Source organism: Coregonus clupeaformis, chromosome 10, assembly GCF_020615455.1.
Source record: "Coregonus clupeaformis isolate EN_2021a chromosome 10, ASM2061545v1, whole genome shotgun sequence".
Lineage (NCBI taxonomy): Eukaryota > Metazoa > Chordata > Actinopteri > Salmoniformes > Salmonidae > Coregonus > Coregonus clupeaformis.
This window is the reverse complement of record NC_059201.1, coordinates 41102137-41120792: the sequence shown is the minus strand read 5'-3', so window position 1 is coordinate 41120792 and position 18656 is coordinate 41102137. Positions and strand designations below refer to the sequence as shown.

Below are 18656 nucleotides of genomic sequence, written 5' to 3'. Positions count from 1 at the left end.
TTGTGCTGGGGACAATAAAAGGCCACTAAAATGTGTGTTTTGTAACACAACACAATGCCACAGATGTCGCAAGTTTTGAGGGCGCGTGCAATTGGCATGCTGACTGCAGGAATGTCCATCAGAGCTGTTGCCAGATAATTGAATGTTCATTTCTCTACCATAAGCCACCTCCAACGTTTTTCTAGAGAATTTGGCAGTACGTCCAACCGGCCTAACAACCTTAGACCATGTGTAACCACGTCAGCCCAGGACCTCCACATCCGGCTTCTTCCCCTGTGGGATCATCTGAGACCAGCCACCCGGACAACTGATGAAACTGTGGGTTTGCACAACCAAAGAATTTGGCGGTTGGGTTATGGTATTGTCAGGCATAAGCTATGGACAACAAACACAATTGCATTTTATCGATGGCAATTTGAATGCACAGAGATAGCCCATTGTCATGCCATTCATCAGCCGCGATCACCTCATGTTTTAGCATGATAATGCATGGCCCCATGTCACAAGGATCTGTACACAATTCTTCCATGCTCTGGATCGACATGTACAACAGCGTGTTCCAGTTCTCGCCAATATCCAGCAACATCGCACAGCCATTGAAGAGGAGTGGGACAACATTCCACAGGCCACAATCAAAAGCCTGATCAACTCTATGTGAAGGAGATGTCACGCTGCATGAGGCAAATGGTGGTCACACCAGATACTGACTGGTTTTCTGATCCACGCCCCTACTTTATTTTTTAAGGTATCTGTGACCAACAGATGCATATCTGTATTCCAAGTCATGTGAAATCCATAGATTATTGCCTAATGAATTTATTTCAATTGATTGATTTCCTTATATGAACTGTAACTCAGTAAAATCTTTGAAATTGTTGCATGTTGCGTTTTATATTTTTGTTCAGAAAGTATTCAGACGCCTTGACTTTTTCCACATTTTGTTACAGCCTTATTCTAAAATTGATTAAATAAATAAACATCCTCAGCAATCTACACACAATACCCCATAATGACAAAGCGAAAACAAGTTTTTAGACATTTTTGCAAATGTATTAAAAACAGAAATACCTTATTTACATAAGTATTCAGACCCTTTGCTATGAGACTCAAAATTGAGCTCAGGTGCATCTTGTTTCCATTGATCATCCTTGAGATGTTTTTACAACTTGATTGGAGTCCACCTGTGGTAAATATAATTGATTGGACAGGATTTGGAAAGGCACACGCCTGTCTATTTAATGTCCCACAGTTGACAGTGCATGTCAAAGAAAACCCAAGCCATGAGGTCGAAGGAATTGTCCGTAGAGCTCCAAGACAGGATTGTGTCGAGGCACAGATCTGGGGAAGGGTACCAAAACAATTCAGCAGCATTGAAGATCCCCAAGAACACAGTGGCCTCCATCATTCTTAAATGGAAGAAGTTTGGACTCTTCCTAGAGCTGTCCGCCTGGCCAAACTGAGCAATCGGGGGAGAAGGGCCTTGGTAAGGGAGGTGACCAAGAACCCGATGGTCACTCTGACAGAGCTCTAGAGTTCCTCTGTGGAGATGGGAGAACCTTCCAGAAGGACAACCATCTCTGCAGCACTCCACCAATTAGGCCTTTATGGTAGAGTGGCCAGACTGAAGCCACTCCTCAGTAAAAGGCACATGTCAGCCCGCTTGGAGTTTGCCAAAAGGCACCTAAAGACTCTCAGACAATGAGAAACAAGATTCTCTGGTCTGATGAAACCAAGATTGAACTCTTTTGCCTGAGAGTCTTTAGGTGCTTTTTCCCTACGGTGAAGCATGGTGGTGGCAGCATCATGCTATGGGGATGTTTTTCAGCGGCAGGGACTGGGAGACTAGTCAGGATCGAGGCAAAGATGAATGGAGCAAAGTACAGAGAGATCCTTGATGAAAACCTGCTCAAGAGCGCTCAGGACCTCAGACTGTGGTGAAGGTTCACTTTCCAACAGGACAACAACCCTAAGCACACAGCCAAGACAACGCAGGTGTGGCTTCGGGACAAGTCTCTGAATGTCCATGAGTTGCCCAGCCAGAGCCCAGACTTGAACCCGATCTAACATCTCTGGAGAAACCTGAAAATAGCTGTGCAGCAACGCTCCCCATCCAACCTGACAGAGCTTGAGAGGATCTGCAGAGAAGAATGGGAGAAACCCCCAAATACAGGTGTGCCAAGCTTGTAGCGTCATACCCAAGAAGACTCAAGGCTGTAATCGCTGCCGAAGGTGCTTCAACAAAGTACTGAGTAAAGGGTCTGAATACTTATGTAAATGTAATATTTCAGTTTTTTATTGTTTCATAAATGTGCACAGAAAAACTACCTGTTTTTGCTTTGTCATTATTGGGTATTGTGTGTAGATTGACGAGGAAAAAATACTATTTAATCCATTTTAGAATAAATCTGTATGCTAACAAAATGTGCAAAAGGTCAAGGGGTCTGAATACTTTCCGAAGGCACTGTATGGTATATCATAGCTTTCATACAGTAACTCACCACTCAATATGTTATCTGTGAGTTCTGTAGCACCTGAAAACATTTTTAAGGATTAGTAGAGTTTGATTTCATGAAATAAAAGCACATCAATATTAATTGAAAACTGATCTCCCAATTTATTTTCAGAGGTCACTTTTATCAAGGCTACTGTAAAATATTTATTTTTAAAAGGCTTTTTTTTTTTTTTTACCATGCCTGGCATATGCTGTTGTAGTGGGGTTTGCAAATTGCATGAGGCACTTTAGCACTCAGGGACAAGTTTGCCGAGGAAGATGGGGTCTTTAGAGGAAGATGGGGTATATCTGGTTGGTTGGACAGGGCACTTTTCAGGTAGCATAGTATTGTTTGGGCTCTACTAGTCTAGCTTTCCAGCTTGGTAAGTTAGACAAGGCTAGCTAAGGCAATGCTGCAGAGTCCATTTTTGGTTTAATTCACATGGTTTAATTCTCAAACACTCACCCCCTAACAGACGTCTGTGAATAACTTGACTTTTCCCCAAAGAGGACTCCTTTTGTTTCCTTTTATAACAGTCCGTGGTCAGATTTAGGGATGTTTGCTCAGCCGAGCGCTCTTATTGGATACCTCTCGGCATCTTCTCTTCAGAATGACTGTCCATCAAAACCAGCAAGCCTGGCCTTTCTCTGTCTTATCTCCCGTCCACACTCTCCTCAGTCTCCAGCCCAACAAATTCTAATCTAACCCACTTTCACACACAGAAGAAAGGGACAGGATACTGAATGTGGCATGTAGCGTCATCCCCCCACCCACCCTCCCCCTTTGCTGTTGTGTGTGTGCCTCAATGATCCTGCTTGTTTATGTAGCCCAGGGGTTGGCGACAATGCTGTGGGGTGCTCTGGGGTTTTCACATAATCAGCTGTATTTGTAAGTATTTCCAGTGTGCTTTTCCTGCTCAAATCCTGCTGGCTGGCTAAGCTCTCATTTGGCTGGGGGGAGAGTTCAAGACGAGGAACATGTTTTGTCCCACATTATCATCCTTTGGGTGGCTCAACCAATTACGGAAATTAATTGCTGAAAACCAACTCTGGAGTTCAATTAATATTCGCTGGTGTTGACAACTGCATTTTGGTGTGTGTGTGAAGCCGTTTCGATCTCAATATCAAATCATTTTTTGGTAACATATAAGTACCTTACTGTGATTGTTTTCAATTAAGATGGTCAAAGATTTAGCAAAGAGCAATATCTCAAGCAAGAATTTTGCTAGGACTGTCTGGGAGTGGTCTGAGTGGGGAGGGGAAAATTGAAAACTAGCTGTTATTGGCAGAGGTTTGGAACTCTCTTTCTTATTGGTCTATTAACTAAATTACTTCCTGGTGATTTCACCAGGCAGGCCAAAACTCCATCCCACCAAAACAGGCTGAAATTTCAGGCAGTCTTTTCAAACAGCTCTTACACTAAAAGGGCATTATCATAATTTTCACAATTTCAATGTATTATTCCAACCTCATGGTGTGGAAATATACTGTATATAAAACACAGCAAAATCACGTTTTTGACTGCACTGGGCCTTTGACATTTCCCACACCTCTTTTAAAAATTCTACTAAATGTAGCATTCTGAGCATTGTTATTATCTTGAGACAAATGTCAAATGAAAAGGTAATTTTCATTGGATTGCATAAAAATATACATTAGCACTCTCTGAATTGTAAAAACAAATATTTCTCAAAAGTGCCCTTTTGAGTTTACCGTTTTGTTTATTCATATGATAATGTTATTTTAATATAACCTCTCTTATATAATGATGATACGTTTTGTTGTTGTACCAGAGGTTTCATGGACTTGACTAAATCAATAGGCAGATATAACATTTCTCTCAGATACATAACAATTCAGCATTGTGTTTAGGCCTTGCAAAACAATGAACATTTTCCACCTCATCATTTTGTCAGTCCTCTCAAAGTTAATGAGTCATTGAAAAGGATTCATGTTCTATTGTATCATGGTGTAGTGCTTTCATTTGTGATACATTTAAAAACAACATGGCATTGAAAACTATAAAATTCACAAGCACTTACTTGGCCCTCACTTGTCTGTAACAATACAGACTTTCTTTCTCTCTCTCTCTCTCTCTCTCTCTCTCTCACTCGCTCTGTATCTGTCTCTCTCGCTCTCTGTCTTTCCCTCTCTCCCCATTACCATGATAGCTGTGGTGGGAATGAACATTGGCCTAATGAATGATATCATCACTGACTTCAGGAAATAGAGAAGGGATGGGCAATTTCTTAAAAAGACAAACTGATATAACACTGATATTACCCATTATACTCAATCAATTTAACCAAGGTATTTGATGGACTTTGTTTACAATATGGCTATTTAAATGTTGTTCATTTGACAACAGTTAAATAATAGCCCCTTTAAATAGGGGGTTGGTGTAGGTAGGCCTATAGGAACACCAGCACATACAGTGCCTTGCAAAAGTATTCAGCCCCCTTGGCGTTTTTCCTATTTTGTTGCATTACAACCTGTAATTTAAATGGATTTTTATTTGGATTTGACATCCCTTTGAACATCCCACAGAGCACCATTAAAACCATTATTAAAAAATTGAAAGAATATGGCACCACAACAAACCTGCCAAGAGAGGGCCGCCCACCAAAACTCACGGACCAGGCAAGGAGGGCATTAATCAGAGAGGCAACAAAGAGACCAAAGATAACCCTGAAGGAGCTGCAAAGCTCCACAGCGGAGATTGGAGTATCTGTCCATAGGACCACTTTAAGCCATACACTCCACAGAGCTGGGCTTTATGTGGGCTTTTTAGTGGCCAGAAAAAAGCCAATGCTTAAAGAAAAAAATAAGCAAACACGTTTGGTGTTTGCCAAAAGGTACTCTGGTCAGATGAGACTAAAATTGAGCTTTTTGGCCATCAAGGAAATCGCTATGTCTGGCGCAAACCCAACACCTCTCATCACCCCGAGAACACCATCCCCACAGTTAAGCATGGTGGTGGCAGCATCATGCTGTGGGGATGTTTTTCATGGGACTGGGAAACTGGTCAGAATTGAAGGAATGATGGATGGCGCTAAATACAGGGAAATTCTTGAGGGAAACCTGTTTCAGTCTTCCAGAGATTTGAGACTGGGACGGAGGTTCACCTTCCAGCAGGACAATGACCCTAAGCATACTGCTAAAGCAACACTCGAGTGGTTTAAGGGGAAACATTTAAATGTCTTGGAATGGCCTAGTCAAAGCCCAGACCTCAATCCAATTGAGAATCTGTGGTATGACTTAAAGATTGCTGTACACCAGCGGAACCCATCCAACTTGAAGGAGCTGGAGCAGTTTGAAGAATGGGCAAAAATCCCAGTGTCTAGATGTGCCAAGCTTATAGAGACATACCCCAAGAGACTTGCAGCTGTAATTGCTGCAAAAGGTGGCTCTACAAAGTATTGACTTTAGGGGGGTGAATAATTATGCACGCTCAAGTTTTCAGTTTTTTTGTCTTATTTCTTTTTTGTTTCACACAACAACAAAAAAAGTGCATCTTCAAAGTGGTAGGCATGTTGTGTAAATCAAATGATACAAACCCCCTAAAAATCCATTTTAATTCCAGGTTGTAAGGCAACAAAATAGGAAAAATGCCAAGGGGGGTGAATACTTTCGCAAGCCACTGTACAGCAGGGGTTGTTGTGGTGAGTTTCCAATCCCAGTAATTGCTTGTCTGTAAATATCATCACACTGGAGGGAGAAGTCTGCCTTGCCCTCCCCCATACTGTACACAGGGTCGCCGGGGCAGCAGCCCAGGGAAAATGTTATCTGGAATTTTACTGACGCTCTAAATGTCAGTCTGTGAGGAGGCTGCGGTGAAGAGTTGGGAGGAGCTATAAGATGAAGGTTGTACTATAACAGTAAAACATATGTATTTATTTTTTACCCATTACTTGGGAAAATACTGAGAAAATAATGTTTCTGTGCTCTTTTAATGCGAACAATGGGGTTGGACCAGCATGTTCTTCTCCAACACAGCCACTTTAACCAGCTGGATAATGTCTATTTATTTTTCAGACAGGTAGCCTATTTCCTGTGTATTGTCAGTCCTAACCATGTGGCCACTGTGGATGAAGGGATGATCCCAGACCCATTATTTTTCTCTCCCATCTTTTATAGTTAATAAGTGGGCCAATCCTCATGAGTGTCATCTATGTGAGTAAATCCCAGGTTTAAAGGATTGAGTGGGGAGGATGATAAAGTGGCTGAGGTGTGAGGTGGCTGAGGACTATAAACAGCCAAGGAGGCTGCTGGAGTAATTGCTTAAAGATTCTCTAAGAGGAGCCATGATGAGACACGGCAAATCATCCCAGTCAAGGGTGATTAGAGGGGGTTTAGCGTTTTATTGCACATCATCCACCAAGACGTAGAAAGTTAGTGTAAGAACGAATGACGAGGATCGTTTAATATATACTTGGCATGTTGTGTTTGAGGCTGCAGCCCTCAAAATTAGGGGGTAGGGGTGGTGGGAGTGGGAGTGGAAATGTCTACTGGACAGGTTTCTATAGAGACCAGGTTGTATATGAGGGCACTTGACGAGGATAAAAAACCCTGGGGCTTTGTTTGCTCTCTGTGTCTGCTACAAAACAAGGTTTAATCAGATTTATGGGTCCCTAAAAAAAGCTCTCTAAGTCTGGTCTCACTGCAGTTTCTTTCTGTGAGAGCAGTGCAGCAGATACAGTAAATGCGGTTTGGACTGTAATTTCTCCCATTTTGCAGACAGTAAGCTCCAATTGTAGGATGATGTTATGCCTTTGTGTCCAATAATTTTTCACAATTTACATTTGTTCCTTTTTTTACACAGAAAACATCACAAAAGATTCAACGATTTATGATGAATAAAAACTGCAAATACTGTATCATGAAAACAGTAGGCATAACCCCTGACATCTATTGAATTAAAAAGACACGCTAGATTCAATTACTGTTTGAACACTGAATCAGAAAACCATTATCCAGGGCATGCTCTTGGCTTTGGGTCTTGCATGGACAATTAGGCTGACATGTCAAAGGTGTGAGATGTGTAATAATTGTACAAGCTTGCATCGCTCTCACATCAATATTTAATTTGAAGAAGATGCGAGTGTGTGTGTGTGTGTGGGTTTTTTTGTGTGTGTGTGTGAGCCTGGGAGAGCAATAAATGCACATCTCAATAAACTGCTAATCCTTGAAATTGCCCAAACTCTGTATTACAGCAATAGAACACTAAACAATCAGAGGGCAAATTTCCTCAGATGGTTTCTGTTTAGGGTGTTGAGCACCATGTTAGACATTCGGCGGCGGGAGATACTTTGAAGCCCTTAGCTATATCACTCATTGAAGGTACATTAAACTTCATAGTGGGTTAGTCACGCAACCGCCCACTCAAATAAATCCAATATCCAAAAAGTTAATTACGGTGCAAGTAAGCCACAGAATTTTGATTGACTGTGAAATTCAAGCATCTTATTTTAAAGTATGCAGGGATTACCATATGTCCTAAATTCTCTCCACCACGAGGATGTACTGACTGGAATGTTGGTGGGAAATTTGTCTCTTAAATCCAGGCCCTCGTCCCAAATAGCACCCTATTCTCTATGTAGTGCACCACTTTTGACCAGGGCCCAAGAAGTGCACTATATAGAGAATAGGGTGCCGTTTGGGACGCAACCCAGGTTATCCAAAAACGGTCCATTATAAATCGCAATCTGGGTTAGGTGGGCATCATTTGAAAGCTTGTTATATTGCCAACATGACTAGCTAAATTATAAAATATGATATTACAGTGTTAGGCTTTCACAATGCAGGGAAACAGATTGTAATTTTGGTGTGCATAGAAAGGAGTTATGAGTACAATCAGGTGCGTGTGGCGTGGCGAATTTTCTTCACAGTAGACAAACATAGGCTCATTCTGTTCAGAATAACCCAGGGTATGACGCCATGTCATCTTGTAACTGTACATCAAACATAGTGATCATAAACATTGACACTGTTTATGACATGAGTTTTATGATATGGAAATGTGAAGTGCCACATTTGGACTCAAGGGTGTTTGACTTATTTGTATGACATCAAAGCAGTATTTATTATAATCCTTCAAAATACATTGAGTCCTCTTAATTTGCATTATTTCCCTAACTCAGTCAACAAAATATTAGAAAAATATTTTGCGATTGACGGGGATTTGAGCCTTGTCGGGTGTCTGAAGTAAATCCTACGCATCCTACTCGTTAAAGAAAAAATCTTTGTCCAGTACGAGGTGAGTAATCGCTTTCCTGATATAATTATCCCTGACTGAGTCTGTAATACCAACATGTTTCAAGCAGTCCACCATAGTCCCTGTGCCCAAGAACACTAAGGTAACCTGCCTAAATGACTACAGACCCGTAGCACTCACGTCGGTAGCCATGAAGTGCTTTGAAAGGTTGGTCATGGCTCACATCAACACCATTATCCCAGAAACCCTAGACCCACTCAATTTGCATACCGCCCCAACAGATCCACAGATGACACAATCTCAATCGCACTCCACACTGCCCTTTCCCACCTGGACAAAAGGAACACCTACGTGAGAACGCTATTCATTGACTACAGCTCAGCGTTCAACACCATAGCGCCCTCAAAGCTCATCACTAAAAAAAAAATTAAAAAATATGCCATTTAGCAGACGCTTTTATCCAAAGCGACTTACAGTCATGCGTGCATACATTTTTTGTGTATGGGTGGTCCCGGGGATCGAACCCACTACCTTGACGTTACAAGCGCCGTGCTCTACCAGCTGAGCTACAGAGGACCACCACTAAGCTAAGGACCCTGGGACTAAACACCTCCCTCTGCAACTGGATCCTGGACTTCCTGACGGGCCGCCCCCAGGTGGTAAGGGTAGGTAACAACACATCTGCCACGCTGATCCTCAACACGGGGGCCCCTCAGGGGTGCGTGCTCAGTCCCCTCCTGTACTCCCTGTTCACCCATGACTGCATGGCCAGGCACGACTCCAACACCATCATTAAGTTTGCAGACGACACAACAGTGGTAGGCCTGATCACCGACAACAATGAGACAGTCTATAGGGAGGAGGTCAGAGACCTGGCCGTGTGGTGCCAGGATAACAACCTCTCCCTTAACGTGATCAAGACAAAGGAGATGATTGTAGATTACAGGAAAAGAAGGACCGAGCACGCCCCCATTCTCATTGACGGGGCTGTAGTGGAGCAGGTTGAGAGCTTCAAGTTCCTTGGTGTCCACATCACCAACAAACTATCATGGTCCAAACACACCAAGACAGTCGTGAAGATGGCACGACAAAGCCTATTCCCCCTCAGGAGACTGAAAAGATTTTGCATGGGTCCTCAGATCCTCAAAAGGTTCTACAGCTGCACCATCAAGAGTATCCTGACTGGTTGCATCACCGCCTGGTATGGCAACTGCTCGGCCTCCGACTGCAAGGCACTACAGAGGGTAATGCGTACAGCCCAGTACATCACTGGGGCCAAGCTTCCTGCCATCCAGGAACTCTATACCAGGCGGTGTCAGAGGAAGGCCCTAAAAATTGTCAAAGACTCCAGCCACCCTAGTCATAGACTGTTCTCTCTGCTACCACACGGCAAGCGGTACCGGAGCGCCAAGTCTAGGTCCAAAAGACTTCTTAACAGCTTCTACCCCCAAGACATAAGACTCCTGAACAGCTAATCAAATGGCTACCCGGATTTTCAACCCATTTATGAGTGTAAAGGGCTACCCTGGAAATGTGCAATGAAAGGTAGACTCAGCGATATGATGTAGATGCATAAAGTAAACAGCATAGTGCGTACATTTTTGCAAAAACTAAGAGCGTTGAAGCGAGAGGCTCAACGTCTTCGCTGTTTTGGTGCCCTGGCTACCACGCTCCGTAAACAGCGTGTTGCGAACCCAAGCACATGCGCAGATGCTGTGTGTGACTGTGTGAGAGCAAAGTCTTGCATCTCGCTTGTCTCAATATCTGCGGTGCTGCTCATGACAACTCATCTCACTGAGTCTACCTTTAAAGATATACAGTGCCTTTGGAAAGTATTCAACCCCTTGACTTTTTCCACATTTTGTTACGTTACAGCCTTTTTCTAAAATGGATTAAATAAAACAATTTCCTCAGCAATCTACACACAATACCCCATAATGCCAAAGCGAAAACAGGTTTGCAAATGTATTAAAAACAAAAAACAGAAATATCTTATTTACATAAGTATTAAGACCCTTTGCTATGAGACTCGAAATTGAGATCAGATGCACCTGTTTCCATTGATCATCCTTGAGATGTTTCTACAACTTGATTCGAATCCACCTGTGGTAAATTAAATTGATTGGACATGATTTGGAAAGGCACACTCCTGTCTATTTAAAGGTCCCACAGTTGACAGTGCATGTCAGAGCAAAAACCAAGCAATGAGGTCGAAGGAATTGTCCGTAGAGCTCCGAGACAGGATTGTGTCAAGGCACAGATCTGGGGAAGGGTACCAAAACATTTCTGCAGCATTGAAGGTCCCCAAGAACACAGTGGCCTCCATCATTCTTAAATGGAAGAAGTTTGGATCCACCGAGACTCTTCCTAGAGCTGGCCGCCCGGCCAAACTGAGCAATCGGGGGAGAAGGACCTTGGTCAGTGAGGTGACCATGAACCCAATGGTCACTCTAACAGAGCTCTAGAGTTCCTCTGTGGAGATGGGAGAACCTTCCAGAAGGACAACCATCTCTGCAGCACTCCACCAATCAGGCCTTTATGGTAGAGTGGCCAGACGGAAGCCACTCCTCAGTAAAAGGCACATGACAGCCCGCTTGGAGTTTGCCAAAAGGCACCTAAAGACTCTGACTGTGAGAAACAAGATTCTCTGATCTGATGAAACCAAGATTGAACTCTTTGGCCTGAATGCCAAGAGTGATGTCTGGAGGAAACCTGCCACCATCCCTACGGTGAAGCATGGTGGTGGCAGCATCATGCTGTGGGGATGTTTTTCAGCAGCAGGGACTGGGAGACTAGTCAGGATCGAGGCAAAGATGAAAGGAGCAAAGTACAGAGAGATCCTTGATGAAAACTTGCTCCAGAGCGCTCAGGACCTCAGACTGGGGCGAAGGTTCACCTTCCAACAGGACAACGACCCTAAGACAACGCAGGAGTGGCTTCGGGACAAGTCTCTGAATGTCCTTGAGTGGCCCAGCCAGAGCCCGGACTTGAACCCGATCGAACATCTCTGGAGAGACCTGAAAATAGCTGTGCAGCAACGCTGCCTAACCAACCTGACAGAGCTTGAGAGGATCTGCAGAGAAGAATGGGAGAAACTCCCCAAATACAGGTGTGCCAAGCTTGTAGCGTCATACGCAAGAAGACTTGAGGCTATAATCGCTGCCAAAGGTGCTTCAACAAAGTACTGCGTAAAGGGTCTGAATACTTATGTAAATGTCATATTTCCGTTTATTTTTATATATATATATTATTTTAAAGGTCTAAAAGTCAGTTTTTGCTTTGTCATTATGGGGTATTGTGTGTAGATTGATGAGGGAAAAAAACAATTTAATCCATTTTAGAATAAGGCTGTAACCTAACAAAATGTGGAAAAAGTCAGGGGGTCTGAATACTTTCCGAAGGCACTGTAATATATTATTTCTTCCATTAGGAAACAAAAACTTTGGCCTACTGTTTTATTTTCAAACCAGTCTCTGTTGCTCCAGAGTAGATATTTTCTACAGGCTTCCATTTTTTATTTAGGAAACTGTAGCTACAGCTTGTGAATTTCCCAGCTTTACTAGAAACCTTATGTATAATTCATGTGTTTTCATCAGATTTAATTAATTAGACTGGACAGCTGTTTTAGGGAGATATTAACCTACATTCTAATGCTTTGCATCTCTACGCTCAATTTATGGCTTTCTGGTGTTGGAAGGGGTTAGAAGGTCACACCCCCCACCCCCCCAAGCTGTCCAATAGCAATGCCCCTGTCATTAATATATGTACAATTGTTTGTGATGCTCCAGTCATTATCCCTATGGGAAATGCAGATAAAGACTGAAACAGTTCTTGATAATTTTCCATCATGGCCCCTCTCCAATATGTGTGGCCCACAACCAGCGCAAGTCCTTTGCAAACACATTTGTAATAATCATAGAAAACAGAGAGATCAGCCTTTTGTATTCCAATGAGATATAATCATCCCAGACTAGGGCCACAGACGGACAGGGGAACAGTTATTCTACCTGTGTGGCTTTCATCCTTGGTAAAATGGTTTGTGGGGCTGTTTTCTCTATCTGGAATAAGACTGTAATTACATTTTGTGCATTTGCAAGTCAAACAGTGAACACTTGCACTCTGCTTGCTTGCGCATATGTCTTTTTGTGTGTGTGTGTGTGTCAGAGAGAGAGAGAGACTGAGGAGAGAGAGAGAGAGCTGGCTGAAGGCTTATTTCTCATTACTTGGCTACACAAATAGCTCCTTAGAATAGGCATTGACCCACAGAATAAGCATTTGATCATTAAGATACGTTTGGTCATTTGATCTAGAGACACATTGCTTACAGCACCCATTTACAGTGCAGTATGTTTTAAAAAGAGATCAACCAATTTGTGAATATAAGGTCCTGGTGACGTTCTCTGTTAAATCACCAGGAGGCAGGCTGACAGACTGTGTATGAGAGACGATTGATTACTACACTCATACATCATGTACCATGCTTACCGACCCCCAACGTGATTGTATTTCTCAATAAACCATTGAAATTAATGCTTTCACACGCCTTAGCTGGTGGTGGCAGCACAGTTGCTTTCGATTTTGAGGGTTTCAAAATACATTGCTTAGCAGTGCGATGTCTGTAAATAAAACCTTTGCCTTGCCTTTATCGCATCTCACTCATGCATACTGTATATATCTGCTGTTCCATTCCAATCCACCGACCTTCCTCTCCTCTACTCCTCCCTCCATCCCTCCCCCTTCTCCATGGGCATTGCAGAATGACTGCCCCCTGCTCCAACCTCTCCAACCTTTGTGTGTACGTATGTGTGTCTTTCGGAGGGGTTGGGATAAAGCGTAAGTCGAATGTTCGTTGGATCTTGTGTACAGTTGGACAATAAAGTAATCTTCTATCTTCTTCTTCTTCCTCTCCCCTCCACCACCCACCCACCCATCCCTCCCCCTCCTCCAGATCTCTCCTTCAGCCTCCTGCTCCTGGTGTTCGTGGCCTGTGGCCTGGGCCTGCTGGGCGTCATTGTCTTTGCCTCCTGGAAGCTGTGCTGGGTGCACTGGCGCACCAAGGACCTCTCCTCCAGTGCCACTGTCCTCGCCTCCGCCCCCCCCTCCTCCGCCTCTGACAGACCCTACGACAGAGCCTTGCCCGCACACGGCCACAGGCCTACGCTCGTACATGCACACACGCACACACATGCCATGGCGTCGGACAAGCTGAATCTTTCGGACCCGGCAAGTTTCCTAGAGGCAGCGGTGAAGATCAGCCACACGTCGCCTGACATCCCTGCCGAGGTGCAGCTGTCCATGAAGGACCATTTCCTGCGCCGCACGCGCATGTCCAGGCAGACCACCGAGCCCACCTCCTCCACTAGGTCAGGCTACGGGAGGAAGTTGCCTTTAGACACAGACTTGGGCTACGTCCTAAATGGCACCCTATTCCTGACATAGTGCACTACTTTTGACCAGAGCCCTATTGGTCCTGGTCAAAAGTAGTGCACTATAGGGAATAAGGTGCCATTTGAAAGGCATCCCTAGTATCAGCTTATCAGTGCTTCCTCAAAACTGACCTCAGATCAGTGTGTAAGGGCCTCCTAATTCAATGTAAAGGCTCCTCTGAGTCTCAGTGTTTATGTCCAGGACATGTATTAGTATTGAGGTAATAGAATGTGATATTGTCAGGAAGGGGCTATTTATAGTGTGTCATAGTGGTACAGATATATAAATAATTATGCATCATATCTACACCTGTAACATATCCATTTGTGACCGTTAAGATGAGATACATAGAAAATAAATGAGATTGTCAGTTGAATGCCCCTATTGCCATGGAGCTCCTATTGAGCTAAATTAAGAAACATCTAAATAATCTAATATCAGAGAGAAAATGCAATTCCCTTTACTCTAAATTGGAAGCTGACAACATTATTCAGCAGGGGGCACAGATTTCCCAGGCATGCCATATGGTACTGGAATTATTCCACTGCTTGAAATTGTTCTACAGTGTGTAAATTGTCCAAGAAAATGATTCAACTGGCAAACATGTCTCCATGTCTCTAGGCACAGCTCCTTCAAGAAGCACCTACCCCGACAAATGCATCATGTAACCAGCCTTGACCGAGGCAGCGACTTCCCCTATGCAGAGGACCAATCCACCAGCCTGGCCAGTTTGGGCCGCATCCAGCCAGAGCTCTACAAACAGAGCTCCCTAGATGCCGACGAGTCCTCCAAGAACTGCGCTGCCGCCAAGACCTGCGGTAAGATCAACTTCTCCCTCAAGTACGACTACGAGTCCGAGGCTCTCCTCGTCAACATCCTCAAGGCCTTCGACCTGCCCGCCAAAGACTTATGCGGCAGCTCCGACCCCTACGTCAAAATCTACCTTCTGCCTGACCGCAAGCGCAAGTTCCAGACCCGTGTCCATCGCAAGACGCTCAACCCCATGTTTGATGAGTCCTTCCAGTTCGCCGTGCCCTACGAGGAGCTGGGCAGCAGAAAGCTGCACCTGAGCGTCTTTGACTTTGACCGCTTCTCCCGCCACGACATGATCGGCGAGGTCATTCTGGAGAATCTGTTTGAGGTGTCGGACCTCTCCCGTGAGATGGCCATCTGGAAGGATATTCAGTACGCCACCTCTGTAAGTCAATCAACCAATCAAATAAATGTATTTTATGAAGATCTGGCCTAGACCCCAAAGAGCTAGCAAAGCAGAAGCGAAAGCACAGTGTAAGTCCAGATAGCCTTTTAGAGTTGTCATACATGGGTTCAAATAGTATTTGGATTCTTTAAAAGTTTGAATGAGCTTGCCTGTTTTAAGTGCTATATTGGGTGATTTGCATTTTTGGGACTATTCCATTGGTTCCATTGTGCCAGGCAAGCTCTAAAGTATTTAAAAGAGATGGTCCTAATAAGCTGTAGCAAGGAATCACCTCAATGGTGCTCTGATGAGCTAATGTAATGCTTTGATCCCATGTGTGAGTCTCAAGCGTTCAATAATAGGAGACCAGACAGGGGATGTGGGGTCAATGCCCCCTAGCTTCCATCCTCATTCACATTGTAGACTAAATGGTAATTAGGTTGTACATTTGCTACAGTATAGTAATACAAAGGGATAGTTCAGCAATTTAACATATTTAGATATTTGTTTCCTTACCTTGAATGCAGTCTATGGACAAGGAGTGACTGCAATCAACACTTTGGTTTTGTCCATAGACTGCTTTCAAGGTAATGAAACAAATATCTAAATATGTCAAATCATTCAACTATCCCTTTAACAATATTAGTGGCTTTGTAATGAGTGATAACTGAAAACGCCCACTCTGTTTCCTTCTGTTCTGATGTGTTTTGTCTGTGGCCCTGAACACAGGAGACTGTAGACCTGGGAGAGATCATGTTCTCTCTCTGTTACCTGCCAACCGCAGGACGACTCACCTTGACAGTCATCAAGTGCAGGAACCTCAAGGCCATGGACATCACAGGATACTCAGGTACAGTTCAGTCAATTGGTTCACGTTAAAAGGTTTTGTGCTTGTTTTACCTTAAACACTGTTGCATACTCTTCTAACCATAGACCAGGTTATCCCTCTGGTAAAAGAGTTACAAGAAAAAAACATAATCTGGTTTATTATCGCATCTCGCAAGAGCCATACTTAGTTAAATAACATATGACATAATGTACAGTCAAATCAGCTTGATCCATTAAGTAGCTAAGCACTTGTCGTTTTTAAATAAATAAAATCATATTTTATCTTGTTTATTGGCAGACCCATATGTCAAGGTCTCCCTAGACTGTGATGGACGGCGCTTGAAAAAGAAGAAAACCACCATCAAGAGGAACACTTTGAACCCCACCTATAACGAAGCTATCATCTTCGACATCCCCCCTGAGAACATGGACCAAGTCAGCCTGCACATATCCGTGATGGACTATGACTTGTATGCCATACTCAATATCATTTGTTATGCAATGCATGGCAATATTATCAAGAATAATTTCTAAGTTCTTGTTATTGATATGTTTGTTTATGCTACAACCATCCATTAACTCTGAGAGTCCTACTAATACTGTCAGTTCTGCTAATAGTAGAAGCGAAAATGTAAAGTTACATTATACCAGATGTGGCTGAAGAGTTAATGGGTGCATTTTGCCTTTTTTTTCCTTAGGGTGGGACACAATGAGATCATAGGTGTGAACAGAGTGGGCAGTCATGCAGAGGGACTGGGCAGAGACCACTGGAACGAGATGTTGGCCTATCCACGCAAGCCCATCGCTCACTGGCACTCTCTACTGGAGGCAAGCAAGTCTCAGAAAGAGGTATTATTACTCACAAAGACACAAAGAAAAACACCCTGCTGACATTCAATAATGTATGTTTCGCTGATAGCTGCTTTATTGAGGAAAGTTTTACTTGCAATGACTTGGATATGGGTGAATGCAAATCACTCTGGATAAGAGCATATGCTAAATGACCAAAATATAAATGTATGTACACCTATTTATCTATGTAGGATTTCTGATGGTAGGTACACTCCTAACAGTGACAGCAATGTTCATGCTGGTGCACTTTGGAATGACTAATCTTTCCATGTGAAATGTCTCCTACAGTGGAAAACCCGCACTGCAAGCTTTGACAGCCAAGGCTCTTGCCCTTCTCCAAGACTCCTGTCTAGTCCATGAGGGAGGAGCTAGAGTTTATACTCCATGACTCTACAAAGCCTGCACTGTAGCAAGGCCTGAAATATGTGTCCCAGACCCAGACCCACATATGGTGTGCCTCAGAGTAAGTCAAGTGCAGTAAATTGCTCTAGAATGACATTATCCTGCCATCACACACACACACACACACACACACACAAACACACACATATACATTTATCTTGTGCCCTCTTGGACAGCCACTTTGTCATGGTACGTATAGCCTATAGTGTATACTGGGTCTGGTGGGATCATTGTTATTGCAGCTCAGCCTGGTGTGGTTATATATCTGAGGTTAACATCTTTGTATATGTCTGAGGTTTAGTCAAGGAGTTGCATTATGGCAGTTTTGTGAACATACAACATTATATTAAATAGGTAAAATGTTATGGTTGCTGCTGTTGAGCACAAGATGTTCTTGGAAGCACCCTACGACTTAAAGTACCCAACCCTACAGCAAGTCCAAAACAATCAACAGGGTATTATGAAGTGAACCATTTTTATATACATTTGTAATGTTATTAAAATCATAGTTGGTTTACTACAGTGGAAGTTAAAATGTTGAATTCAATCACAGTCACACAACATTGATTTGATCGAGGAGGACACATTTTTCATCCCACTACTTTATCTGTATTTGTTTTATGTACACAACATACACCCACATGGCCATCATATATTTTTGATGTCTGAAGTGTAGCTGCATTGCACACTAAAAACGTAGATAGCGTCATTACAAACAATGTGATTTGGTTTGTGGTGGTACAGTACTGTTACAATTACACTGTGGGTAGGGACTTAAAATGTACAGTAATATGTATATAATGCCCTTTGATACTGACATCAATAATAGCACTGTATTTACAATCACATATTTATGATATTATCAACATGACTATCCCCCTGAATTTACTTTTCTGTTTCAATTGTTACCTGTGAAGTGTTTGCCAATAGTCTCCTGTTCAGGCAATGTCATGTACTTTGTTGAGGGAGTTGGCTTGAGCGTTGACCCCTTTGCCTCATTAGCCTTGTGATAAGTGTTTGAAACAATGACTCTCCTCTGTTTTTTCCAATAAATTTAGAGTATCTTTCCACTTTTGTATTGAAAATGTGTATTTGTAACATAACTGTTTCCAGGCGTCCCTTGTATTTTAAAGAAGTGACAATAAAGCTGTTGATTCTGGTTCTAACATTCCAAATCGAGTGCCTATATACTGTATGTTCCTCTTTTGCTGTAACAATATAGAACAAAAATAAGCTACACACTT

At 43.1% G+C, this 18656-nt stretch overlaps 1 protein-coding gene across 2 annotated transcripts in view; it reads left to right on the top strand.

Annotated features, from left to right (window-relative positions):
• The window catches only part of LOC121575131 (synaptotagmin-6-like), a 45864-nt gene extending 27277 nt beyond the window's left edge, over window positions 1-18587 (top strand). For both annotated transcript variants that reach the window (XM_045223027.1, XM_045223028.1), the window contains 6 exons: window positions 13654-14068; window positions 14754-15330; window positions 16060-16180; window positions 16457-16628; window positions 16857-17007; window positions 17299-18587. In XM_045223027.1, coding sequence (XP_045078962.1) covers window positions 13654-14068; window positions 14754-15330; window positions 16060-16180; window positions 16457-16628; window positions 16857-17007; window positions 17299-17370 — 1508 coding nt within the window. In that variant the 3' untranslated portion in view covers window positions 17371-18587. The remainder of the gene's footprint in view (window positions 1-13653; window positions 14069-14753; window positions 15331-16059; window positions 16181-16456; window positions 16629-16856; window positions 17008-17298) is intronic.
• The last annotated feature ends 69 nt before the right edge of the window (window positions 18588-18656 follow it).